The following is a 27969-nucleotide window of genomic DNA, read 5'->3' on the forward strand; positions in this document are numbered from 1 at the left end:
AGACCCACTCACCAATTACCAGCAACTGCTCAGTTATTATTTCTGAGCTTCCTCCTTGTCCTTATAACAACTAGCCCGGGTTTCAGTCTGATACAAATCCACCCCCTTAAGAAGATTTCGTCCTCGGAATCTGATCTTGATCAAACAAATGAGGGTAGCGTTTTCTCATCAACTCTTCCGTTTCCCATGTAAGATTAGAACCTAAACTGTGTTTTCACTCAATCAACACCATCGGAATCTCTTTCTTTCTCAGCTTAGTCACCTTTTGGTCAACCACACGGACCGGCTCTTCCACCAATTTATTATTCAAATCGACCCTTAAATCTTCTAAAGGAAGAAGTTGTGTTTCATCGTCGACTTTACACTTACGAAGATAACACACGTTGAATGTATTATGAATACCGGCTAACTCTGACGAAAGATCTAACACCACAGTCTGATCATTCAACACTTCACTGATCGAAAACGGACCAATAAATCTCGGTGCTAACTTACCACGTTTACCGAATCTGATAACCCCTTTCCACGGCGAAACTTTCAGATACACTAGTTCACCCACATTAAAGGTTACCGGACGTCTACGCGGATCAGCATACATTTTCTGCCTATCTCTAGCGGCTTTCAACTTTTCTCTCACAATTGCAGCTTTTTCGGCTGTCATTTGAACAATTTCGGGACCTGCAAACTGTTTCTCCCCGCTTCTAACCAACAAGTCGGAGTTCTGCAACGACGGCCGTATAACATTTCATAGGGCGGCATCCCTATACTCGAATGATATGAATTATTATACGCGAATTCGACCAACGGCAAATGTGTATCCCACGAACCACCTTATTCTAACACACAAGCCCTTAACATATCCTCCAAAGTCTGTATCGTTCTTTCACTCTGATCATCTGTCTGAGGATGATAAGCTGTACTTAAATTCACACGTGTACCCAAATTCTGTTGAAGACTATTCCAAAAATTCGACACAAATCTGGAATCTCTGTCTGAAACGATCGATAACGGTACACCATGACGACTAACTATTTCTTTCACATACAATTCGGCTAACTCACTTAACGAAGCTGTCTCACGAGTAGCAAGAAAATGAGCACTTTTGGTTAGACGATCCACTATTACCCAAATCATATCATGTCTTTTCTGAGTTCGAGGTAATTTTGTCACAAAATCCATCGTTATATGTTCCCACTTCCACTCTGGAATCTGTAGCTGGCGTAATGAACCATAAGGTTTCTGATGTTCTGCCTTCACTTGAGCACATATATGACACTTTTCGACATATCGAGCGATATATGTTTTCATTGTTGGCCACCAATACACTGTTTTCAAATCATGATACATCTTATTACTACCTGGATGTACTGTTAATCTGGATTTGTGAGCTTCCGTCATGATTAAATCCCTCAAATCTCCAAGCTTAGGCACCCAAACACGATTGTTTAAGGTCTTTAGTCCACGTGAGTCATCAATTAAGTCCACTTTTCGTTTGGTCATTTGTTCAGATTTAATATGTTCGTCCTCTAAAGCACAGGCCTGAATGGTTTTTAAGCTGTTAATCAAATCTGAAGTTATATTCAAACGAAGAAATTTCACATTTTCACTTGACTTTTTACGACTTAGCGCATCTGCAACCACATTTGCCTTACCCGGATGGTATTTAATTTCACAATCATAATCTTTGATCAACTCTTGCCATCGTCTCTGACGCATATTCAATTCTTTCTGTGAGAAGATATACTGCAAACTCTTGTGATCTGTACATATAACACAATGGGTTCCATACAAATAGTGTCTCTACAGTTTCAAAGAAAACACTACTGCAGCCATTTCAAGATCATGCACTGGATAATTCTTCTCATGAACTTTCAACTGTCGCGAGGCGTAAGCGATTACTTTATCTCTTTGCATTAATACACAACCCAACCCAGAAAATGACGCATCACAGTATACCACGAAAGTCGTCTGAACCTTCTGGTAAAGCTAATACTGGTGCCTGACACAGTAGCTGTTTCAAAATCTGAAAAGCCTTTTCCTGTTCATCAGTCCATCGAAAGGCTACATCTTTACGAGTCAACTTAGTCAACGGACCCGCTATTTTCGAGAAATCCTTGATAAATCTGCGATAGTAACCGACTAATCCCAGAAAACTCTTAATCTCAGTCGGAGTCGTCGGAGAATTCCAATTCATTACCGCTTCTATCTTTGTCGGATCAACTTTTATACCCTCGGCACAAATCACATGACCCAAAAACTGCACTTCACGTAACCAAAATTCACACTTTGAAAATTTTGCAAATAGTTGTTCACGTTTCAACAAGTTCAAAACCTGTCTCAGATGTTCAGCATGTTCACTTTCGGTCTTTGAATATACTAGTATATCGTCTATAAACACGATCACGAACTTATCTAAGAACGGATGACACACTCTATTCATTAGATCCATGAAGATTGTTGGCGCATTCGTCAACCCAAACGGCATGACAAGAAATTCATAATGACCATACCTTGTTCTGAACGTTGTTTTCGGTATATCTGATTCAGCAACACGAACCTGATGATATCCGGATCGTAAGTCTATCTTAGAAAAGAATGAAGCACCCTGTAACTGATCGAACAAATCGTCTATTTGAGGTAACGGATACTTATTCTTCACTGTTCTTTTATTCAATTCACAATAATCAATACACATACGCATTGACCCATCTTTCTTTTTAACAAACAATACCGGAGCACCCCACGGTGAAGAACTCGGTCGGATAAACCCACGAGCTAATAGTTCTTGAATTTGTGACATCATTTCACAGATTTCAGACGGCGCTAATCGGTATAGAGCTTTTGCAACTGGAGTTGTTTCAGGAACCAACTCAATCTTATATTCGACTTCCCTTACCGGCGGCAGACCTGGTAACTCATCTGGGAACACTTCGGAAAATTCTGATACTACTGGAATATCAGCCACTGTTTTCTTTTCTTTCATCGTATCAATTACATATGCAAGAAATGATTCACAACCCTTTCCCATCGACTTTTTTGCTTTCATCATGGTTATCAACGGAAGATTATACCCGCTCCGCTCCCCTCGGGCCACAACACGGGTTCCATCGGTCGAACGAAAGGTAATCATTTTCCTATTGCACTTAATATTAGCCCTAAGCAAGCTCAATCAATCCATTCCTAGTACTACATTAAAGCTAGGAATAGGTAACACTAAACAAGTCACCGGGAAAGACTTCCCTTCGATCTCTATACAAACCCCAGACACATAGGTTGTGACGGGTGTGGTCTTACCATCGGCTACTTCTACACTAACCGGCTTGGGTAACACAGTAGCTGGTAAATTCAACTTAGCACAGAAATCTAGGGACATAAAACACCTATTGGCACCACAATCAAACAATACGCGAGCAGGTATTGAGTTGATTAGAAACATACCGGTGATCACTTTGTCAGTTGCCACAGCATTCTCAACCGACATCTGAAAAGCTCTAGCCTCTGCTGTTGGAGGGTTCTTCCTCTTCTGCCCACTCGAGGCAGTTGACCCTCCAGCTGATGCTAACGCGCCCCTGACCCTGCCCCGGAACTACCACTCTTCGACGGACAACTAATTGCACGATGCCCTGGTTTGTGACAACTCCAACACACACTATTCAAATACGGGCATGCTGAAGACTCATGTCCAACAACACCACACTTTAAGCATCTTCTTGTAGCCTCGGAACACTGACCACTGTGAGAAGATCGACACGTGTGACACCAATTCCCTTTACCTGATCCAGATCCAGTACTACTCTGACCACTTTTACCCTTCGATTTAAACCCACTAGACTTCTTCGATTTAGATCCTGATTGACCAGATACTTGCCCACCTTGTTGTAGCACATTACCAAACATTCTGTTTCTGGCGGCCTGAATATCACTTTCTACCATCTTAGCCATCACAACAGCTTGAGACAACGATGTAGCTGTTCTAACAAAAGTTCGGTACTCTGGCAAAATAATATTAACAAAATGCTGAATACGAGATGCTTCGTCTGGCACCCATTGTTGTACAAACCTCAGTTTATCCATAAACTTCTCTACTACCTCATCGATCGTCATTTGAGGTGTCATCTTCATTTCAAGAAACTCAGTCTTGATTCGGTTCATATCAAACGGATTACAATACTGTTCACACACCTTCCCATAAAACTGCTCCCATGTGATCATACTCACTTGCTCTTTTGGTATACTGGAAATCAAAGAATCCCACCAAATCATAGCCCTACCTTTCAACAGTCTACTAGCATATGTTACCTTCAGCTCGGGTTCACACTGACACGCTTCAAATACCCTTTCAACTTCTCGCAACCAATTGAGAGTTACAGTCGGATCAGTATTTCCAGAGAACTCGGAGGGTTTGCAATCACGAAAATTTTTATAAGTACACCTTTTGGATGGTTGCATGTAAGGTTGTTGGAACATTTGCATTTGGTATGGATTCATCATCATGGGATTTTGGTAAGTAAAGGTGTTTTGTGGTGGCATATAATATTGGTTAGGTATTTGATTCTGAAACTGGTTCTGGAGCACATTAGGTATCATTTGGGATTGTGCTGTTGGGAATCTAGGTGGTGTATCATCATTTCCAGAATGCCTCGCTAATTCAAGCTCATTAATTTTGTCCTCAGCCTCTTTTAGCTTGCTTTCTAACTGAAGGATGTAACTACTTTGATCATCATCCGACTCAACACCCTCTTCTGGTGCTCTGAATGTTCCGGGGTTAGAGGGGCCAGTTGCGTTTCTATCAGCTGAAATGTCCCGTTCTTATTGATTAAAAACGTTCCATATTAATTGATTTCGTTGCGAGGTTTTGACCTCTATATGAAACGTTTTTCAAAGACTGCATTCATTTTAAAACAAACCATAACCTTTATTTCATCAATAAAGGTTTAAAAAGCTTTACATAGATTATCAAATAACGATAATCTAAAATATCCTGTTTACACACGACCATTACATAATGGTTTACAATACAAATATGTTACAACAAAATAAGTTTCTTGAATGCAGTTTTTACACAATATCATACAAGCATGGACTCCAAATCTCGTCCTTATTTAAGTATGCGACAGCGGAAGCTCTTAATAATCACCTGAGAATAAACATGCTTAAAACGTCAACAAAAATGTTGGTGAGTTATAGGTTTAACCTATATATATCAAATCATAATAATAGACCACAAGATTTCATATTTCAATACACATCCCATACATAGAGATAAAAATCATTCATATGGTGAACACCTGGTAACCGACATTAACAAGATGCATATATAAGAATATCCCCATCATTCCGGGACACCCTTCGGATATGATATAAATTTTGAAGTACTAAAGCATCCGGTACTTTGGATGGGGTTTGTTAGGCCCAATAGATCTATCTTTAGGATTCTCGTCAATTAGGGTGTCTGTTCCCTAATTCTTAGATTACCAGACTTAATAAAAAGGGGCATATTCGATTTCGATAATTCAACCATAGAATGTAGTTTCACGTACTTGTGTCTATTTTGTAAATCATTTATAAAACCTGCATGTATTCTCATCCCAAAAATATTAGATTTTAAAAGTGGGACTATAACTCACTTTCACAGATTTTTACTTCGTCGGGAAGTAAGACTTGGCCACTGGTTGATTCACGAACCTATAACAATATATACATATATATCAAAGTATGTTCAAAATATATTTATAACACTTTTAATATATTTTGATGTTTTAAGTTTATTAAGTCAGCTGTCCTCGTTAGTAACCTACAACTAGTTGTCCACAGTTAGATGTACAGAAATAAATTGATAAATATTATCTTGAATCAATCCACGACCCAGTGTATACGTATCTCAGTATTAATCACAACTCAAACTATATATATTTTGGAATCAACCTCAACCCTGTATAGCTAACTCCAACATTCACATATAGAGTGTCTATGGTTGTTCCGAAATATATATAGATGTGTCGACATGATAGGTCGAAACATTGTATACGTGTCTATGGTATCTCAAGATTACATAATATACAATACAAGTTGATTAAGTTATGGTTGGAATAGATTTGTTACCAATTTTCACGTAGCTAAAATGAGAAAAATTATCCAATCTTGTTTTACCCATAACTTCTTCATTTTAAATCCGTTTTGAGTGAATCAAATTGCTATGGTTTCATATTAAACTCTATTTTATGAATCTAAACAGAAAAATTATAGGTTTATAGTCGTAAAAATAAGTTACAAGTCGTTTTTGTAAAGGTAGTCATTTCAGTCGAAAGAACGACGTCTAGATGACCATTTTAGAAAACATACTTCCACTTTGAGTTTAACCATAATTTTTGGATATAGTTTCATGTTCATAATAAAAATCATTTTCTCAGAATAACAACTTTTAAATCAAAGTTTATCATAGTTTTTAATTAACTAACCCAAAACAGCCCGCGGTGTTACTACGACGGCGTAAATCCGGTTTTACGGTGTTTTTCGTGTTTCCAGGTTTTAAATCATTAAGTTAGCATATCATATAGATATAGAACATGTGTTTAGTTGATTTTAAAAGTCAAGTTAGAAGGATTAACTTTTATTTGCGAACAAGTTTAGAATTAACTAAACTATGTTCTAGTGATTACAAGTTTAAACCTTCTAATAAGATAGCTTTATATGTATGAATCGAATGATGTTATGAACATCATTACTACCTCAAGTTTCTTGGATAAACCTACTGGAAATAAAAAAAATAGATCTAGCTTCAAAGGATCCTTGGATGGCTTGAAAGTTCTTGAAGCAGAATCATGACACGAAAACAATTTCAAGTAAGATTTCCACTCGAAATAAGATTGTTATAGTTATAGAAATTGAATTAAAGTTTGAATATGATTATTACCTTGTATTAGAAAGATAACCTACTGTAAGTAACAAAGGTTTATTGATCTTGGATGATTACTTGGAATGGATTTAGAAAACTTGGAAGTAAACTTGCAATCTTGGAAGTATTCTTGATTTTATGAAACTAGAACTTTTGGAATTTATGAAGAACACTTAGAACTTGAAGATAGAACTTGAGAGAGATCAATTAGATGAAGAAAATTGAAGAATGAAAGTGTTTGTAGGTATTTTTGGTCGTTGGTGTATGGATTAGATATAAAGGATATGTAATTTTGTTTTCATGTAAATAAGTCATGAATGATTACTCATATTTTTGTAATTTTATGAGATATTTCATGCTAGTTGCCAAATGATGGTTCCTACATGTGTTAGGTAACTCACATGGGCTGCTAAGAGCTGATCATTGGAGTGTATATACCAATAGTACATACATCTAAAAGCTGTGTATTGTACGAGTACGAATACGGGTGCATACGAGTAGAATTGTTGATGAAACTGAACAAGGATGTAATTGTAAGAATTTTTGTTAAGTAGAAGTATTTTGATAGGTGTATTGAAGTCTTTCAAAAGTGTATAAATACATATTAAAACACTACATGTATATACATTTTAACTGAGTCGTTAAGTCATCGTTAGTCGTTACATGTAAGTGTTGTTTTGAAACCTTTAGGTTAACGATCTTGTTAAATGTTGTTAACCCAATGTTTATAATATCAAATGAGATTTTAAATTATTATATTATCATGATATTATCATGTATGAATATCTCTTAATATGATATATATACATTAAATGTCTTTACAACGATATTCGTTACATATATGTCTCTTTTAAAAAATCATTAAGTTAGTAGTCTTGTTTTTACATATGTAGTTCATTGTTAATATACTTAATGATATGTTTACTTATCATAGTATCATGTTAACTATATATATATCCATATATATGTCATCATATAGTTTTACAAGTTTTAACGTTCGTGAATCACCGGTCAAATTGGGTGGTCAATTATCTATATGAAACATATTTCAATTAATCAAGTCTTAACAAGTTTGATTGCTTAACATGTTGGAAACATTTAATCATGTAAATATCAATCTCAATTAATATATATATAAACATGGAAAAGTTCGGGTCACTACAGTACCTACCCGTTAAATAAATTTCGTCCCGAAATTTTAAGCTGTTGAAGGTGTTGACGTATCTTCTGGAAATAAATGCGGGTATTTCTTCTTCATCTGATCTTCACGCTCCCAGGTGAACTCGGGTCCTCTACGAGCATTCCATCGAACCTTAACAATCGGTATCTTGTTTTGTTTAAGTCTCTTAACCTCACGATCCATTATTTCGACGGGTTCTTCAATGAATTGAAGTTTTTCATTGATTTGGATTTTGTCCAACGGAATAGTGAGATCTTCTTTAGCAAAACATTTCTTCAAATTTGAGACGTGGAAAGTGTTATGTACAGCCTCGAGTTGTTGAGGTAGCTCCAGTTGGTAAGCTACTGGTCCGACACGATCTATAATCTTGAATGGTCCAATGTACCTTGGATTTAGTTTCCCCCGTTTACCAAATCGAACAACGCCTTTCCAAGGTGAAACCTTAAGCATGACCATTTCTCCAATTTCAAACTCTATATCTTTTCTTTTACTGTCCGCGTAGCTCTTTTGTCGACTCTGGGCGGTTTTCAATCTTTGTTGAATTTGGATGATTTTCTCGGTAGTTTCTTGTATTATCTCCGGACCCGTAATCTGTCTATCCCCCACTTCACTCCAACAAATCGGAGACCTGCACTTTCTACCATAAAGTGCTTCAAACGGCGCCATCTCAATGCTTGAATAGTAGCTGTTGTTGTAGGAAAATTCTGCTAACGATAGATGTCGATCCCAACTGTTTCCGAAATCAATAACACATGCTCGTAGCATGTCTTCAAGCGTTTGTATCGTCCTTTCGCTCTGCCCATCAGTTTGTGGATGATAGGCAGTATTCATGTCTAGACGAGTTCCTAATGCTTGCTGTAATGTCTGCCAGAATCTTGAAATAAATCTGCCATCCCTATCAGAGATAATAGAGATTGGTATTCCATGTCTGGAGACGACTTCCTTCAAATACAGTCGTGCTAACTTCTCCATCTTGTCATCTTCTCTTATTGGCAGGAAGTGTGCTGATTTGGTGAGACGATCAACTATTACCCAAATAGTATCAAAACCACTTGCAGTCCTTGGCAATTTAGTGATGAAATCCATGGTAATATTTTCCCATTTCCATTCCGAGATTTCGGGTTGTTGAAGTAGACCTGATGGTTTCTGATGCTCAGCTTTGACCTTAGAACACGTCAAACATTCTCCTACGTATTTAGCAACATCGGCTTTCATACCCGGCCACCAAAAATATTTCTTGAGATCCTTGTACATCTTCCCCGTTCCAGGATGTATTGAGTATCTGGTTTTATGAGCTTCTATAAGTACCATTTCTCTCATATCTCCAAATTTTGGTACCCAAATCCTTTCAGCCCTATACCGGGTTCCGTCTTCCCGAATATTAAGATGCTTCTCCGATCCTTTGAGTATTTCATCCTTTAAATTTCCCTCTTTTAAAACTCCTTGTTGCGCCTCCTTTATTTGAGTAGTAAGGTTATTATGAATCATTATATTCATAGATTTTACTCGAATGGGTTCTCTGTCCTTCCTGCTTAAGGCATCGGCTACCACATTTGCCTTCCCCGAGTGGTAACGAATCTCAAAGTCGTAATCATTCAATAATTCAATCCACCTACGCTGCCTCATATTCAGTTGTTTTTGATTAAATATGTGTTGAAGACTTTTGTGGTCGGTATATATAATACTTTTGACCCCATATAAGTAGTGCCTCCAAGTCTTTAATGCAAAAACAACCGCGCCTAATTCCAAATCATGCGTCGTATAATTTTTGTTCGTGAATCTTCAATTGTCTAGACGCATAAGTAATCACCTTCGTTCATTGCATTAATACACAACCGAGACCTTGCTTTGATGCGTCACAATAAATCACAAAATCATCATTCCCTTCAGGCAATGACAATATAGGTGCAGTAGTTAGCTTTTTCTTCAATAACTGAAATGCTTTCTCTTATTCATCATTCCATTCAAATTTCTTCCCTTTATGCGTTAATGCAGTCAAGGGTTTTTCTATTCTGGAAAAGTCTTGGATGAACCTTCTGTAGTAACCAGCTAGTCCTAAAAACTGGCGTATGTCTTTTGGAGTTTTCGGGGTTTTCCACTTTTCAACAGTTTCTATCTTTGCCGGATCCACCTTAATACCTTCTTTGTTCACTATGTGACCGAGGAATTAAACTTCTTCCAACCAAAATGCACACTTTGAAAACTTAGCGTACAATTCTTCCTTCCTCAATACTTCTAACACCTTTCTCAAATGTTCACCGTGTTCTTGGTCATTCTTTGAGTAAATAAGTATGTCATCAATGAAAACAATGACAAACTTGTCAAGGTATGGTCCACACACTCGGTTCATAAGGTCCATGAACACAGCTGGTGCATTATTTAAACCAAACAGCATGACCATAAACTCGTAATGACCGTAACGTGTTCTGAAAGTAGTCTTTGGAATATCATCTTCTTTCACCCGCATTTGATGATACCCGGAACGTAAGTCAATCTTTGAATAAACAGACGAGCCTTGTAGTTGATCAAATAAGTCGTCGATTCTCGGTAGTGGATAACGGTTTTTGATGGTAAGTTTGTTCAACTCTCTGTAGTCAATACACAACCTAAATGTACCATCCTTCTTCTTAACAAACAAAACAGGAGCTCCCCATGGTGATGTGCTTGGTCGAATGAAACCACGCTCTAAAAGTTCTTGTAATTGGCTTTGTAGTTCTTTCATCTCGCTGGGTGCGAGTCTGTAAGGAGCACGAGCTATTGGTGCAGCTCCTGGTACAAGATCTATTTGAAATTCAACGGATCGATGTGGGGGTAATCCCGGTAATTCTTTCGGAAATACATCGGGAAATTCTTTTGCAATGGGAACATCATTGATGCTCTTTTCTTCAATTTGTACTTTCTCGACGTGTGCTAGAACAGCATAGCAACCTTTTATTGTTAGTTTTTGTGCCTTCAAATTACTAATAAGATGTAGCTTCGTGATGCCCTTTTCTCCGTACACCATTAAGGGTTTTCCTTTTTCTTGTATAATGCGAATTGCATTTTTGTAACAAACGATCTCTGCTTTCACTTCTTTCAACCAGTCCATACCGATTATCACATCAAAATTCCCTAACTCTACTGGTATCAAATCAATCTTAAATGTTTCGCTAACCAGTTTAATTTTTCGATTCCGACATATATTATCTGCTGAAATTAATTTACCATTTGCTAATTCGAGTAAAAATTTACTATCCAAAGGCGTCAATGGACAACTTAATTTAGCACAAAAATCTCTACTCATATAGCTTCTATCCGCACCCGAATAAAATAAAACGTAAGCAGATTTATTGTCAATAAGAAACGTACCCGTAACAAGCTCCGGGTCTTCCTGTGCCTCTGCCGCATTAATATTGAAAACTCTTCCGCGGCCTTGTCCATTCGTGTTCTCCTGGTTCGGGCAATTTCTAATAATGTGGCCCGGTTTTCCACATTTATAACAAACTACATTGGCATAACTTGCTCCGACACTACTTGCTCCGCCATTACTCGTTCCGACACCATTTGTTCCTTTCGTTCTATTAACCCCTGGTCCGTAGACCTCACACTTCGCCGCGCTATGACCATTTCTTTTACACTTGTTGCAAAATTTAGTGCAGAACCCCAAGTGATACTTTTCACACCTTTGGCATAGCTACTTCTGATTGTTGTTGTTGTTGCGGTTATTATTGTTGTTGGGATGATTGTTGTAGTTGCTGTTGTTGTTATTGTTGTTGTTGTTGTTGTTGGGCCGTTTGTTGTAGTTGCGATTGATGTTGCGATTGTTGGGATAATTGTTGCGATTATTGTTGTAATTGCTGTTGTTGTTGTATTGGTGATTCTTATCACCGTTTTCCTCCCACTTTCTTTTGACTTGCTTCACATTGGCCTCTTCAGCAATCTGTTCTTTAATTCTTTCTTCAATCTGGTTCACTAGTTTGTGAGCCATTCTACATGCCTGTTGTATGGAGGCGGGCTCGTGTGAACTTATATCTTCTTGGATTCTTTCCGGTAATCCTTTCACAAACGCGTCGATCTTCTCTTCCTCATCTTCGAATGCTCCCGGACACAATAGGCACAATTCTGTGAATCGTCTTTCGTACGTGGTAATATCAAATCCTTGGGTTCGTAACCCTCTAAGTTCTGTCTTGAGCTTATTGACCTCGGTTCTGGGACGGTACTTCTCGTTCATCAAGTGCTTGAATGCTGACCACGGTAGTGCGTACGCATCGTCTTGTCCCACTTGCTCTAGATAGGTATTCCACCATGTTAATGCAGAACCCGTGAAGGTATGCGTAGCGTACTTCACTTTGTCCTCTTCAGTACACTTACTTATGGCAAACACCGATTCGACCTTCTCGGTCCACCGTTTCAATCCGATCGGTCCTTCGGTTCCATCAAATTCCAAAGGTTTGCAGGCAGTGAATTCTTTGTAGGTGCCTCCTACACGATTTCCTGTACTGCTAGATCCAAGGTTATTGTTGGTATGTAGCGCAGCCTGTACTGCGGCTATGTTTGAAGCTAGAAAAGTACGGAATTCCTCTTCATTCATATTCACGGTGTGTCGAGTAGTGGGTGCCATTTCCTTCAAAATAGTCAAATGGAACAAGTTAATCATACAGAATATTAAGAGTAGTTAATAGTATTTCGTAGCATAATATGAACTCATTTATAAAAGCTTTTTCTTCATATTAGCGTTTTAGAAGTTTAAATTCGGGTAGTACCTACCCGTTAAGTTCATACTTAGTAGCTAATATACAATTCAACTACTACAATTCTATATGAAAAACTGATTATAATAATATTTCGCGTTCAAACTTTTACACAATATTTTACAAACTTACAATACCGCTTATTTTACATATAGCATGAAATATAGCACACAATAAATTTGATACAAGATGGTTGTGAAGATAATTCTAGCTAGTACACAAGTCGTTCAGCAAATGCAATAAAGACACGTAATTCATACGTCCAGAAACAAGTCGTGCATTCTGGTTTTACTAGGACTACTTCCCATCCTTGGTCTTGTGGAACATAACCGTTATGGCCGTTGATAAGACAGCGTGTTGTAACGTCGTCAAAGGGACGAGGGTTACGTAATGTCCAACAGTCCCGTAACAATCTAAAAACCTCATTTCTTACCCCAATTACCGACTCCGTTACTTGTGGGAACGTTTTGTTTAAAAGTTGTAGCCCGATGTTCTTGTTCTCACTTTGGTGAGAAGCGAACATTACTAACCCGTAAGCATAGCATGCTTCTTTATACTGCATGTTAGCCGCTTTTTCTAAATCATGAAATCCTATATTCGGATACATTGAGTCAAAATAATTTCTTAACCCGTTGCGTAAAATAGCATTTGGGTTCCCCGCAATATATGCGTCAAAGTAAACACATCGTAACTTATGGGTTTCCCAATGTGATATCCCCCATCTTTCGAACGAAGGCCTTTTATAAACCAAGGCATTCTTGGAACGTTCTTCGAATGTCTTACAAACTGATCTCGCCTTAAATAGTTGTGCCGAAGAATTCTGACCGACTCTAGACAAGATTTCATCAATCATGTCTCCGGGTAGGTCTCTTAAAATATTGGGTTGTCTATCCATTTTGTGTTTTTATACTGTAAAATAGACAAGAGTTAGATTCATAAAAAAAATACTAATTAATACAAGCAATTTTTACATATATCATAAAGCATAAGCACACTATATTACATATATTACACCACACGAATACAACTATCTTATTCCGACTCGCTTGTTTCTTCTTCTTCGGTTTTAGTTCGTTTTGCCAAGTTTCTAGGGATATATGATGTTCCCCTAATACGAGCCGTCGTTTTCCACATTGGTTTAGAAAAACCTGGTGGTTTAGAGGTTCCCGGGTCATTGTTACAACTTAAGGACTTCGGGGGTTGACGATACATATAAAGTTCATCGGGGTTGGAATTAGATTTCTCTATTTTTATGCCCTTTCCCTTATTATTTTCTTTTGCCTTTTTAAATTCAGTTGGGGTAATTTCTATAACATCATCGGAATTCTCGTCGGAATCCGATTCATCGGAGAATTTGTAATCCTCCCAATATTTTGCTTCCTTGGCGGAAACACCATTGACCATGATTAACCTTGGTCGGTTGGTTGAGGATTTTGTTTTACTTAACCGTTTTATTATTTCCCCCACCGGTTCTATTTCTTCATCCGGTTCCGATTCTTCTTCAGGTTCCGATTCTTCTTCCGGTTCCGACTCTTCTTCCGGTTCCTCTTCGGGAACTTGTGAATCAGTCCACGAATCATTCCAATTTACATTTGACTCTTCATTATTATTAGGTGAGTCAATGGGACTTGTTCTAGAGGTAGACATCTATCACATAATATCAAACGCGTTAAGAGATTAATATATCACATAATATTCACATGTTAAAAATATATAGTTTTCAACAAAATTTGTTAAGCAATCATTTTTCAAGTAAACACGGTCGAAGTCCAGACTCACTAATGCATCCTAACAAACTCAATAAGACACACTAATGCAAAATTCTGGTTCTCTAAGACCAACACTCGGATACCAACTGAAATGTTCCGTTCTTATTGATTAAAAACGTTCCATATTAATTGATTTCGTTGCGAGGTTTTGACCTCTATATGAGACGTTTTTCAAAGACTGCATTCATTTTAAAACAAACCATAACCTTTATTTCATCAATAAAGGTTTAAAAAGCTTTACGTAGATTATCAAATAATGATAATCTAAAATATCCTGTTTACACACGACCATTACATAATGGTTTACAATACAAATATGTTACAACAAAATAAGTTTCTTGAATGCAGTTTTTACACAATATCATACAAGCATGGACTTCAAATCTCGTCCTTATTTAAGTATGCGACAGCGGAAGCTCTTAATAATCACCTGAGAATAAACATGCTTAAAACGTCAACAAAAATGTTGGTCAGTTATAGGTTTAACCTATATATATCAAATCATAATAATAGACCACAAGATTTCATATTTCAATACACATCCCATACATAGAGATAAAAATCATTCATATGGTGAACACCTGGTAACCGACATTAACAAGATGCATATATAAGAATATCCCCATCATTCCGGGACACCCTTCGGATATGATATAAATTTCGAAGTACTAAAGCATCCGGTACTTTGGATGGGGTTTGTTAGGCCCAATAGATCTATCTTTAGGATTCACGTCAATTAGGGTGTCTATTCTCTAATTCTTAGATTACCAGACTTAATAAAAAGGGGCATATTCGATTTCGATAATTCAACCATAGAATGTAGTTTCACGTACTTGTGTCTATTTTGTAAATCATTTATAAAACCTGCATGTATTCTCATCTCAAAAATATTAGATTTTAAAAGTGGGACTATAACTCACTTTCACAAATTTTTACTTCGTCGGGAAGTAAGACTTGGCCACTGGTTGATTCACGAACCTATAACAATATATACATATATATCAAAGTATGTTCAAAATATATTTACAACACTTTTAATATATTTTGATGTTTTAAGTTTATTAAGTCAGCTGTCCTCGTTAGTAACCTACAACTAGTTGTCCACAGTTAGATGTACAGAAATAAATTGATAAATATTATCTTGAATCAATCCACGACCCAGTGTATACGTATCTCAGTATTGATCACAACTCAAACTATATATATTTTGGAATCAACCTCAACCCTGTATAGCTAACTCCAACATTCACATATAGAGTGTCTATGGTTGTTCCGAAATATATATAGATGTGTCGACATGATAGGTCGAAACATTGTATACGTGTCTATAGTATCTCAAGATTACATAATATACAATACAAGTTGATTAAGTTATGGTTGGAATAGATTTGTTACCAATTTTCACGTAGCTAAAATGAGAAAAATTATCCAATCTTGTTTTACCCATAACTTCTTCATTTTAAATCCGTTTTGAGTGAATCAAATTGCTATGGTTTCATATTGAAATCTATTTTATGAATCTAAACAGAAAAAGTATAGGTTTATAGTCGGAAAAATAAGTTACAAGTCATTTTTGTAAAGGTAGTCATTTCAGTCGAAAGAACGACGTCTAGATGACCATTTTAGAAAACATACTTCCACTTTGAGTTTAACCATAATTTTTGGATATAGTTTCATGTTCATAATAAAAATCATTTTCTCAGAATAACAACTTTTAAATCAAAGTTTATCATAGTTTTTAATTAACTAACCCAAAACAGCCCGCGGTGTTACTACGACGGCGTAAATCCGGTTTTACGGTGTTTTTCGTGTTTCCAGGTTTTAAATCATTAAGTTAGCATATCATATAGATATAGAACATGTGTTTAGTTGATTTTAAAAGTCAAGTTAGAAGGATTAACTTTTATTTGTGAACAAGTTTAGAATTAACTAAACTATGTTCCAGTAATTACAAGTTTAAACCTTCGAATAAGATAGCTTTATATGTATGAATTGAATGATGTTATGAACATCATTACTACCTCAAGTTCCTTGGATAAACCTACTGAAAATGAGAAAAATAGATCTAGCTTTAAAGGATCCTTGGATGGCTTGAAAGTTCTTGAAGCAGAATCATGACACGAAAACAATTTCAAGTAAGATTTCCACTCGAAATAAGATTGTTATAGTTATAGAAATTGAATTAAAGTTTGAATATGATTATTACCTTGTATTAGAAAGATAACCTACTGTAAGTAACAAAGATTTCTTGATCTTGGATGATTACTTGGAATGGATTTAGAAAACTTGGAAGTAAACTTGCAATCTTGGAAGTATTCTTGATTTTATGAAACTTATACTTTTGGAATTTATGAAGAACACTTAGAACTTGAAGATAGAACTTGAGAGAGATCAATTAGATGAAGAAAATTAAAGAATGAAAGTGTTTGTAGGTGTTTTTGGTCGTTGGTGTATGGATTAGATATAAAGGATATGTAATTTTGTTTTCATGTAAATAAGTCATGAATGATTACTCATATTTTTGTAATTTTATGAGATATTTCATGCTAGTTGCCAAATGATGGTTCCCACATATGTTAGGTAACTCACATGGGCTGTTAAGAGCTGATCATTGGAGTGTATATACCAATAGTACATACATCTAAAAGCTGTGTATTGTACGAGTACGAATACGGGTGCATACGAGTAGAATTGTTGATGAAACTGAACGAGGATGTAATTGTAAGCATTTTTGTTAAGTAGAAGTATTTTGATAGGTGTATTGAAGTCTTTCAAAAGTGTATAAATACATATTAAAACACTACATGTATATACATTTTAACTGAGTCGTTAAGTCATCGTTAGTCGTTACATGTAAGTGTTGTTTTGAAACCTTTAGGTTAACGATCTTGTTAAATGTTGTTAACCCAATGTTTATAATATCAAATGAGATTTTAAATTATTATATTATCATGTATGAATATCTCTTAATATGATATATATACATTAAATGTCTTTACAACGATATTCGTTACATATATGTCTCTTTTAAAAAATCATTAAGTTAGTAGTCTTGTTTTTACATATGTAGTTCATTATTAATATACTTAATGATATGTTTACTTATCATAGTATCATGTTAACTATATATATATATATCCATATATATGTCATCATATAGTTTTTACAAGTTTTAACGTTCGTGAATCACCGGTCAACTTGGGTGGTCAATTGTCTATATGAAACATATTTCAATTAATCAAGTCTTAACAAGTTTGATTGCTTAACATGTTGGAAACATTTAATCATGTAAATATCAATCTCAATTAATATATATAAACATGGAAAAGTTCGGGTCACTACATCAGCCATACCTGTCCTACAAAACATCTCACACAAAAGCTTAGTGGATAACAGTTAGTTCAATCACAACTAACACACGTATATCCTATTTTCCACTTAGCCCCCACTCCCACAGACATGTTTGACTTGCCTCAGGGTTTGGAAACAAAATACGCGCACGTATTTGCTGCCAAACCATGCTCTGATACCAACTTGTAACACCGGCAAATTTTTTTTTTAAAACACAGCGGAAGACTTTATTAACAAACACACTATAAGTCGCGTCATTACATTAATCTGAGTAATTAAGTTTAAGTTTACACAACGGTGTTACGTTATTACAAAACATGATTTAAACAAAAGTCCACATCAGAGTAGGGTTGTCAAACATGTCTTCTGCATCAGCACCCATCCCGACTAGCAATACCTAAACCTGCAAGGGGTAATTATGTGGGGGATTAGCGCACCGCTAAGTGAATGGAATCTATCTAACAGATATAGCTTAAGTCACACACAAGCTATATACTAACAACAACACATGCTAACTACCAACTAGCATACAATAAGACAATACGAGGATCGGCGGCTTGTACGAGCACACGACTCCTAGCTGATCGGACTTGAGTCTACCGATAGTCCCTGCTACTCAATTCACAATATAGTTATCCAGATGCAGGGGGTGCATCGTTCACACTATACTCCACAATCAGTAGCCTATGGACCCAACCTCCCCTAGGCATGGTTGACCTCATACGGACTATAACCTCTCCTAGGCACGGTTTCGAGTCCCCAGTCTCCCTAGGCCTGACTGGTGCCATTCACACAGTGTACACATAAATCACATACAACATCAGGCATACTATATTATTCTAACATGGCAATTTCTACACTATGCATGGTAAAAGAGTCAACCACAGTAGCATGATATGCTACTTAAACTCTATCCGAAGATAGACCCACTCACCAATTACCAGCAACTGCTCAGTTATTATTTATGAGCTTCCTCTTTGTCCTTATAACAACTAGCCCGGGTTTCAGTCTGTTACATTATATATATATTTATATATTTACAAATATAGTTTAAAAAAAAATATAGTGTTAAACTTGGCTAGCTCCCTGTGGAACGAACCGGACTTACTAAAAACTACACTACTGTACGATTAGGTACACTGCCTATAAGTGTTGCAGCAAGGTTTAGGTATATCCACTCTATAAATAAATAAATAACTTATGTAAAATTGTATCGTATTTAATAGTATTTCATAACAAATATATAACTATTTCGTATACACCTCTACGCACATCAAAGAGTAACCGCAACTGCAACGATCCAGTCCTAGGAAGAAGCTTGAAGTCGAACTCCTTCGATTCAAGAAAGAAATGTATCCCATGATGAAAAAGAAGGTAGAATCACAATCCAACCACACTTGCACCTTATGCCAAAGGTCTAAAGCAATCTCACACCCGAAAAATAAGTGATCCCGGGACTCGACATCATTGTTACAGATAGGGCATACAATCTAGTTGATCTCAATTCCTTTCGCAGAGAGGTTCCAACGTATGAGAAGAGCATCTAACCGAAACCTCCATAAGAAAACATTCACTTTCCCTGGAAGAAACTTGAACCATAATGTACTCATATTTTTCGTAGACAAAAGAACTCGATCCATATGGTCTCTAGCAGCCTTAACAGTGTATAAACCATCAGCACATAAAGAGCAATCCCATAAATCCATTTGATCAGATAAGTTACATACTCCGACCTCATCTCGAAGAGAAATAAGTAATTGATCATTTCTGCTACCAATATTTGCCCTAGCCCATGTCCAATTCCAATCACCATCAAACCATTTTTCTGCTATCGTATCATTTTTGTTAGTGTCCAAATGATAAAGACGATTAAACCGAGAAGATAACGTGGAGTTGCCACACCAAACATCGTGCCAAAATCGAATGTTTCTACCATTCCCAACCTTCATACGAATAATATCACCCGGCAATAAACCTTGGTCTACCACACTAGAACATGTCGTGACAATAGAAGACCATAAGCTCGAGTTGTTAGACGCGGTTCTTTCAAACACATTGCCATGTATCGATTTAATAATGAATACCCACATCTCGTCAGAGTTCAATAGAAAACGCCAACACCATTTATATAACAAGGCCAAGTTGAAAGCTTTTAGGCTCCCTACAATGAAGCCACCGAGATCAAAAGGAGCTAAAACCTTAATTTAGAATATTTGTAACTTCAATTTATTGCTAACTTTATTTTATTTTAATCTATAAATTTGTTTTAATACAAAAAAAATCTAAACATGTTGCAATCGAGTACAATGTAACATATCTATTCCACTACGAGTATAATATGTGACCACACCTTTTACTTCGAATTCACTGGATCATTCCTTTACGTTGACCCTTTTTTAAGATTCCAGAAAAACATTGACCTTTTTATACAAGGTCCGTTTATGCACTTAACTAAAACATCCGGTCCAAAAATGAAAAAAATAAGCACCAGAAATAACAGCAAAAAAAAGAGTGTTTGTTGTGCCGAGTGATTCCCGGTTGTTCTTTATCATCATCACATTTCTTTTGCTTCTATTCTAACCTTCAAATATTTCCTCTTATTTATTGCCCTAATTCTTACGTAATAAATTCATATTAATTTATGGATCAGATACTTACGTAATTCTCACACAACATATGCATGTATCCTCCATCTATACTTTATAAAAATAAATCTCTTAATTTTCAACACAATTTCCTATCGAATTTCTCGATAATTTGGTTATATTCTTTATATAAATAAATAAATAATGTCTAATTTATGGAGATTTAATAAGTTCACAGATGTAATAATCACATCGAAGTTTTATTCATCGTACACATCGAAACGTGGATTTGTGAAATTAAACCCTAGAATTGGTCGCCCGTGTATTCGCCGGAGTTCGTTAATCGGCGCGCAATCGAGATACAAATCGGAGCACGGTGGCGGCGGTGGTGGTTATGATGAGAGTACTGGTAAAACGTCGATGATGACACGTAGGATTAAAGCTGAAGCTAATTGTCCTAAATGTTGTAAACCGATGGATCTAGTTTTTACCGATTACCGGAATGTCATTCCTTCATCGGAATCTTCTACCGGAGATGAATTGGATACAGCACAGAATTCGAGTCCTAAACAGGCGGTTACTTTTTGCCCTAATTGTAAATCTGCTTATTCATCTAGGTCGTATAAAATGGTTCCTTTGCAGGGTAGGTTTATTGAAATTGGTAGATATAAAAACGGTAATGGTAATGGTAAGGATAAAGATAAGAAAAATGGTAATGGTGAAGATGATTATGGAAATAAACTCAGGGCTTCATTTTGGGCGACATTGCGGGCGTATGGCGGTGATTCGCCAGAAAATTGGACTAATCGTCCCCCACAGCAACCACAAACGCCGTCTGTTAATGGGCTGGCGGTGCATACTCCGCCTGGTCCTCCTTTTGCACCCGGGATTAATGTCGTCCGTGCAGGCGTTGGCGGTGGTGGTGGAAATGGAGATGGTGGTGGTGGAGAGAAGAATAGTGGCTGGGGCGGATCGAATTTGGGGAAGAATTTGCCTACACCCAAAGAGATTTTTCAAGGTCTTGATAAGTTTGTTATTGGTCAAACTCGTGCCAAAAAGGTTGCAACTTAACTTTTTCTATGTGAAAATTCTACTTTACCATAAATGAATGTGTGTATGTATATGTATGGTACTAAATCCATATGCATTTTGAACATTATGCTACATTTAACTCACATAAACAATAATCCAGATTCATGTTCCTATTTCTAGTACTTAGTTTCTACATAAGTTATATCCCAAATTGCCTTTATGCCTTTATGGGATAATGATGTGCTGTAATGGGTTGAATGACTGAGAAGTGAGTTTGATATTTATGTATAATCAAATCAAATACGGAGTATATATTTAATTCTAGATGGATATATAATTTTCTTTTTTTATAATCTGGTTATTCATTTTCTTTGCAGGTGCTTTCTGTGGCTGTTTATAACCATTACAAAAGAATATATCACGCTTCCTTGCAGAAAGGGTTAGTCATTTGACATTTTAGATTATATAAAACCGTTATCATGTCCCCTTACATAAGTTGAACTGAAATTATATATCAAAATTTAGGTCAGGAGGCGAATCAGGAAGCACAAAAATGGATGATGATGATGATAATGTAGAATTAGAGAAAAGTAATGTACTTTTAATGGGCCCAACTGGCTCAGGTATGACTTCTTTCTGTGGCAATGGGATGATATTACTTTCAGATTTTTGACTATCTTGATTCCAACTTTTTCTTGCTTTAGTTTCTCTTTAGTCTTTTGCTAATTGATGACGATTTTGATTTGACTTGTTTACTACAGGGAAGACGTTACTTGCAAAGACGCTTGCTCGTTTTGTTAATGTCCCCTTTGTCATTGCTGATGCAACGACATTAACGCAGGTACGTCAAATATGTTTCGATTGCTTTTATGGTGATGAATTTCAAAAACTGATATGAGTACCTGTTGTTGTTTGTTAATATGGGGTACATGATTTTCCTCTTTTCAACCTGTCATTTATGATTTTTGGTTTGAATAACGTATATCGAGATTTAGACTTTTATTAGTGACACATGACATCTATGGGATCATGTTTCATTTGATGTTTCTTCGTTTAGTTATAGATTTTCTATCAGTTCAAAACACTTATCAAATATTCAAGTTTCATTCATTGCTAAATCATATATAAGGCCAAAATGGTAATGTTCTGTCATTTAGATTGCCCTTTCGAATGATTAATGAAATTGTCATTTTTATTCAAAACGAAGTCCAAAAAAAAGAGATTTCATTCAGTGTTAAATCATACAATTTTATCAAACAGTCCTTGAGCTTCAATTAGAATGCTCTATCTGCTGCTATCCTCTTAGGTTTACTCTTTTTAAGTGTTTTTATATTTTATATTTTACAGGCCGGATATGTTGGCGAAGACGTTGAATCTATATTACATAAGCTACTTACGGTATTTTTTTTCATTTCCTTACAATTGATTGATATTATTTGTATATGCATTCCAGTTGCTGGCAATTATTCTGACATTTGCAACTTCACCAATTTATATGCTCCAAATGTTAATTAACATTTCATCTTTTTGTTCCGTTTATTATATATTCTTTCTTATCTGTTCAGTATAAATACACATGAAAGTCGGAACAAAAGCTATTATTTCTTTGTTATCTATTAATACATATCCTAAAGGTTGTGTATTTTAAATACATGATATGTAATGCGAGTACTTAATTAGCATTGTCTCAATTTTCAGAACTTGAAATTCTGATTTTGATGTAAGAAGTCACCTTGTAGGTTTGCATTTATAACTAAATTTAGTTTCAATTTGGTTTGAAGGTTGCAGACTTCAATGTTCAAGCAGCCCAACAAGGGATGGTTTATATTGATGAAGTAGATAAGATAACCAAAAAGGTATTTTCGGTATCTTCAAATCATATTCTCAATTACAGTACTTTTTTATTATTGCGCGCTGTATGTTGTGACAATCTTTATTATTTACTCCGTATATATATATATATATATATATATATATATATATATATATATATATATATATATATATATATATATATAAGCATTACAGGCTGAGAGCATGAACATCAGTAGAGATGTTTCTGGGGAGGGTGTTCAGCAAGCTCTACTTAAGATGTTGGAAGGAACTGTAAGTCTGATTATTATGCATCTGCAAAACTTGGCATCAATCAATCTTTTTTCAGGACTCTTTAAATTCTACTGAAATTAACATTGATAATACTATGAAGTAATTAGTGTTACATATGTGAAGGCTTGCAGCATATACGTATTTTGCTCTATGATTCTGTTTGGTCAATTTAGTTATTTGAACAAATCTTATTATGTTCGAAATGAAACATCGTTCAAATGATTGGGTTAAGGTTTATGATCAAATCTATATTACTGGTTAATTCTTTTGGGATAACTTTTTTTTGATTAGCAATCCTGATGTGTATCTAGTTTCCAATTTGCATTTGATTCTTCTTTAAATGCTTAAATTATTGTGACCTTTTTAACTGAATAGCAAATATTATATATCTTCTGCAGATAGTAAATGTGCCTGAGAAGGGGGCCAGGAAGCATCCACGAGGCGAAAACATCCAGGTATTACATTAATTAATGATTGTAATATTATCATTTCTGAATTTCCTTTTATAATAATTAGCCTTGCAAGTTTGATTACAAAATTTATCTTCTTTCAACGTTAATATAATGTTTTGAATTAAACTGATTTAGACGTATTGTAAATTTTAAATCCATTTAATGTGTTATACCTTTTAGCTAGCATTTTTTTTTATAAATTACCGGTTGACCCATCAGAGATTAAACATAAACCGAATCAATCCATTTATAAGTAAATGGATTCAAATTGCCACCTCTGTTTTTCAACTTGCTTTCCTGTATATGCTTTTGCTTATCTTACTAGCAATATCATATGTTGGGAAGATTTTGTCTAGCCTTCACATTGCAAAATAACTAAATAAGTTATGTTCTACAATCAATTTGCAGATAGATACAAAAGACATCCTTTTCATTTGTGGTGGAGCATTTATTGATCTGGAAAAAACTATATCTGAAAGGTGACTATTTGTATATAAATAACTCATTTTCACTCTATAAGTTGCCTGTGGAAAGTTAAAGGATCAAACTGAAACTCATGTTTATATCAGACGACAGGACTCTTCAATTGGTTTTGGAGCACCCGTTCGTGAAAATATGAGAAGCGGTAAACTGACTAATGCTACGGTCACATCATCTTTACTTGAATCTGTAAGTTACATTATTCCTGGACTATCCAAGTTGTTACCTTTTCTATGGTGTATTCCTAGAGGTGGCAAAATGGGTGGGCAGGGCAACGAGTCAAAACAGGTCAGGTTGGGTCGACCTTAACAACTTATTGTCCTAGACGTTGAAATCAGAAATAACGTTCTATTAAGTATATTTACAAGAGCCATATTGTTTCAACAGTATTTTTTTTTTTCCTTTTTTTGACGGGAAAATTGTTTTTGGGGGTTTTATACATTCTAATACACTTTGGGCGCCATGCGTCCTGTTGGACCCGTTATAGATAAAACATAGCTTGAGTAACCTTCTGCTTTCAATGATGTTGTTTAGTACTTATTGATTATTTTGAATTTGTCAGGTTGAAAGTAGTGATCTTATAGCTTATGGACTGATTCCTGAGTTTATAGGACGTTTTCCAATTTTACTTAGTTTATCCGCTCTAACCGAGGACCAATTAGTTCAGGTAACTTCAGTGTTTGTTGCATACTTCATTTTGGTAAAATTTTTACACTTTTCTTGTTAGCCATAGGAATTTCATTTTTTTTTTAAGTTTTGGTTAAAGGGGTATTTGAATGTATCTTTTTGAAGTGATTATGAATAATCAAAACTATACTGTCAAAATTTATTAAATTAGGCTGCATGATATGGTGTTTGGATTTAAATCTGCTCTTTGAGTCTGAAACAAGAAAATAATCAAAACCTTCTAAATGTTCTTTTATTGTGATGCTTCTTGTATACAAGTGTAGACTTAAAGATATGACCTTTAACTTATTTTTTTGCAGGTCCTTATGGAACCAAAGAACGCTCTTGGTAAGCAATACAAGAAATTGTTTCAGATGAACAATGTAAGCATTTGATTCACACGTCTCTCTTTCTCATGTACAAGAGGGGGCAACGGGCCTACGTAGACAGGTTGGGCAGGGTGGTTTGACTGGTCCGGATAGGTCCATTTTAAAGTGGCAGTGTCAGCTTGCGTTGTCTGCCAACCCTTGTGTGTCAACATAATTATGAGCGAGAACTCGATTTTGTTACTTCTTTAAATTTAAATCCCTGAGGTTGTATGCATGGACGTAGACTTTGGGTATACTAATCCGTTACATTTGATTTGTAGTTTCATAGTTTACCCATTTGTCCCATTTGACTCTGAGATAAAACACAACCCCAATATATTTATTCACAAGTAAATGGGTCAAAATTGCTACATATCAGTAATATTTCATTTTTAGATTGTTTTGAAACGTTTCCTTGACCATCACAGGTGAAACTACATTTCTCAGAGAAGGCACTAAGGTTAATAGCTCAAAAGGCAATGGTTAAGAACACTGGTGCTAGAGGTTTAAGAGCCATACTTGAAACTCTTCTAACTGACGCTATGTATGAGGTATGTTAAATTTAATTGGTTGGAAGAATTTATATTTTTATTAATTTAATAGGTTATATGAATTTATATTTTTATTAGAGTCCTTCACATTTTGATTTTTTTTTTCTGTATTTATAATTATAGATTCCTGATATCAAGACGGGCAATGATCGAGTAGAGGCAGTGGTGATCGACGAGGAGTCAGTTGGCACAGTAGATAAATTTGGATGCGGTGGAAAAATCCTCCGTGGTGATGGTGCATTAGATGATTATCTTTCAAATAGCAAGTGTAAAGAACGTATGGTATGAACTTTAATCCGTGTTTACATTATTATAATTCATGTTGCAAAAATGGTTCAGTTGGTTAAAAGCGATTAGTATTAGGCTTGACCGACCGCCATTAATGTGTCAACAAGTAGTATTGGGTTTGACCCACTCTATGATATGTTGTAGGAAGCCGAAGGGCAGCTGTTGGAAGGTGACGAAGATGTCTCATCAAAGGCCATGAGTATGTAAGATAACTATCGATACAGTTACAATTAAGCGTAATTTAGTTTAGGAAGTCTCCGTTGTTGATTGCGTTGTATAAACCATCCATAAACTGGTGTAAATTATCTTAATATAGAACAGAATAGCATCTCATTCGGATAGAGTTGATAGATAGGCAAAATAATAAGAAAAATCCGATCAGTCAATGGAGGTAAAACATAGAGAAAATGTAGCTTCCATTTATAAGATGCACTCTGTAAAAAAAAAAAAGAACATTTGAAATTGCAGTATTGAGCCAATTTATTTTATATTTCTTAAATTGCGTGTTTTTTGTCTGGGTACAATAGCGATGCTTAAATAGTTTGACTCTATGTTGATTATCTCACAGATTTTTACATACAAAGAAGGATTAAGGAACAATCTGATTCATTACACTTTTGACTATTGACTGGATATACTTTCCCTTTGACTCTTGTTCTCCAAACGCATTGGAGGGATACTCTGTTGATGCCTAAAAACATTGTACGGATCGATTTGTGTCTTCGCTCTCACTAATCGATCGTAATTCTTATAAAAGTACTTCTCCCCCCATTCTCGACCCATCTCAACCGCATCATCTGAGTCGACTCGAGTTTTAATCCAGTTCATTACTCCGATATCAACATCCATGTAGTTAATGTACGCGGCTCGTGGGTCTTGTGCCACATAGGGGGTCATCGAGCCGTGAAACCCTCGTATCCAAGCTAAGTACTCATCCGCTTTATCGCTGTCTACTTCTTTCCATTCCACTAGATACTGAATAGTGAATATATTACCTTCTCTATGAGGGAATGGAATCGAGTCGCTACTTATAGTTTCCATTGCGCCACCGTACGGGTCCAAAATCACATATCCTTTTGGTTGTTTCTCGAGTATATCAAGTGCGGTAGTTAGCCCGAACCTTGGAATAGGTATCCGAACATAGTCCGATTTGGCCTTGTAGTACAACTTATCTTGTAAGAAGCGATTCTTCAAGTCAGAAACCGAACTTTCATCTCCATAACCCGAGAAGAAAAGAATCGACTCAATCCAACTCGTTTCCTTACAGTCGTTTTCCATGACTTTTAGCTCAGGAAACGTTTGATTTATGATAGATAACATTTTTGTTTTCGCTCCCAAATAAAATCCTTTGAACGTAGCCGATAAACCCGGTTTGCCTTTGCGTTCCGGCAAACCTGCACCTACAAATGACGATAAGTAAAAGTCTTCGGGCAATTTAGGTGCAATGTGTTGCCATTTATTTACCAAATCAGTCACATATCCCTTCGTACCTGGTCTAGACACGACGAAATTAGTG

The 27969-nt window shown here is 35.9% G+C and overlaps 2 protein-coding genes across 3 annotated transcripts in view; one reads left to right on the forward strand and one right to left on the reverse strand.

Moving 5' to 3' along the window:
• Positions 1-20520: 20520 nt before the first annotated feature.
• Positions 20521-26946, forward strand: LOC139904583 (CLP protease regulatory subunit CLPX3, mitochondrial-like). 2 transcript variants are annotated; one of them, XM_071886520.1, is made up of 15 exons: positions 20521-21569; positions 21920-21981; positions 22068-22165; positions 22304-22383; positions 22890-22940; positions 23324-23407; positions 23571-23648; positions 24047-24103; positions 24509-24579; positions 24670-24769; positions 25143-25247; positions 25567-25629; positions 26043-26165; positions 26289-26447; positions 26598-26946. In XM_071886520.1, exons 1-15 carry the CDS (start codon positions 20715-20717, stop codon positions 26658-26660), a joined length of 2049 nt encoding a protein of 682 aa, XP_071742621.1. In that variant the 5' UTR covers positions 20521-20714; the 3' UTR covers positions 26661-26946. The 2 variants fall into 2 exon arrangements, with proteins under 2 accessions (XP_071742621.1, XP_071742622.1); XM_071886521.1 differs by having other exon boundaries at positions 23324-23398.
• Positions 26933-27969, reverse strand: part of LOC139904584 (berberine bridge enzyme-like D-2) — a 1861-nt gene continuing 824 nt past the window's right edge. The window contains exon 1 of the mRNA XM_071886522.1: positions 26933-27969. This exon is cut by the window's right edge and continues 824 nt beyond it. Coding sequence (XP_071742623.1) covers positions 27075-27969 — 895 coding nt within the window. The 3' untranslated portion in view covers positions 26933-27074.

The sequence above is a fragment of the Rutidosis leptorrhynchoides genome, chromosome 4, assembly GCF_046630445.1.
Source record: "Rutidosis leptorrhynchoides isolate AG116_Rl617_1_P2 chromosome 4, CSIRO_AGI_Rlap_v1, whole genome shotgun sequence".
In the NCBI taxonomy this organism is placed as follows: Eukaryota; Viridiplantae; Streptophyta; class Magnoliopsida; order Asterales; family Asteraceae; genus Rutidosis; species Rutidosis leptorrhynchoides.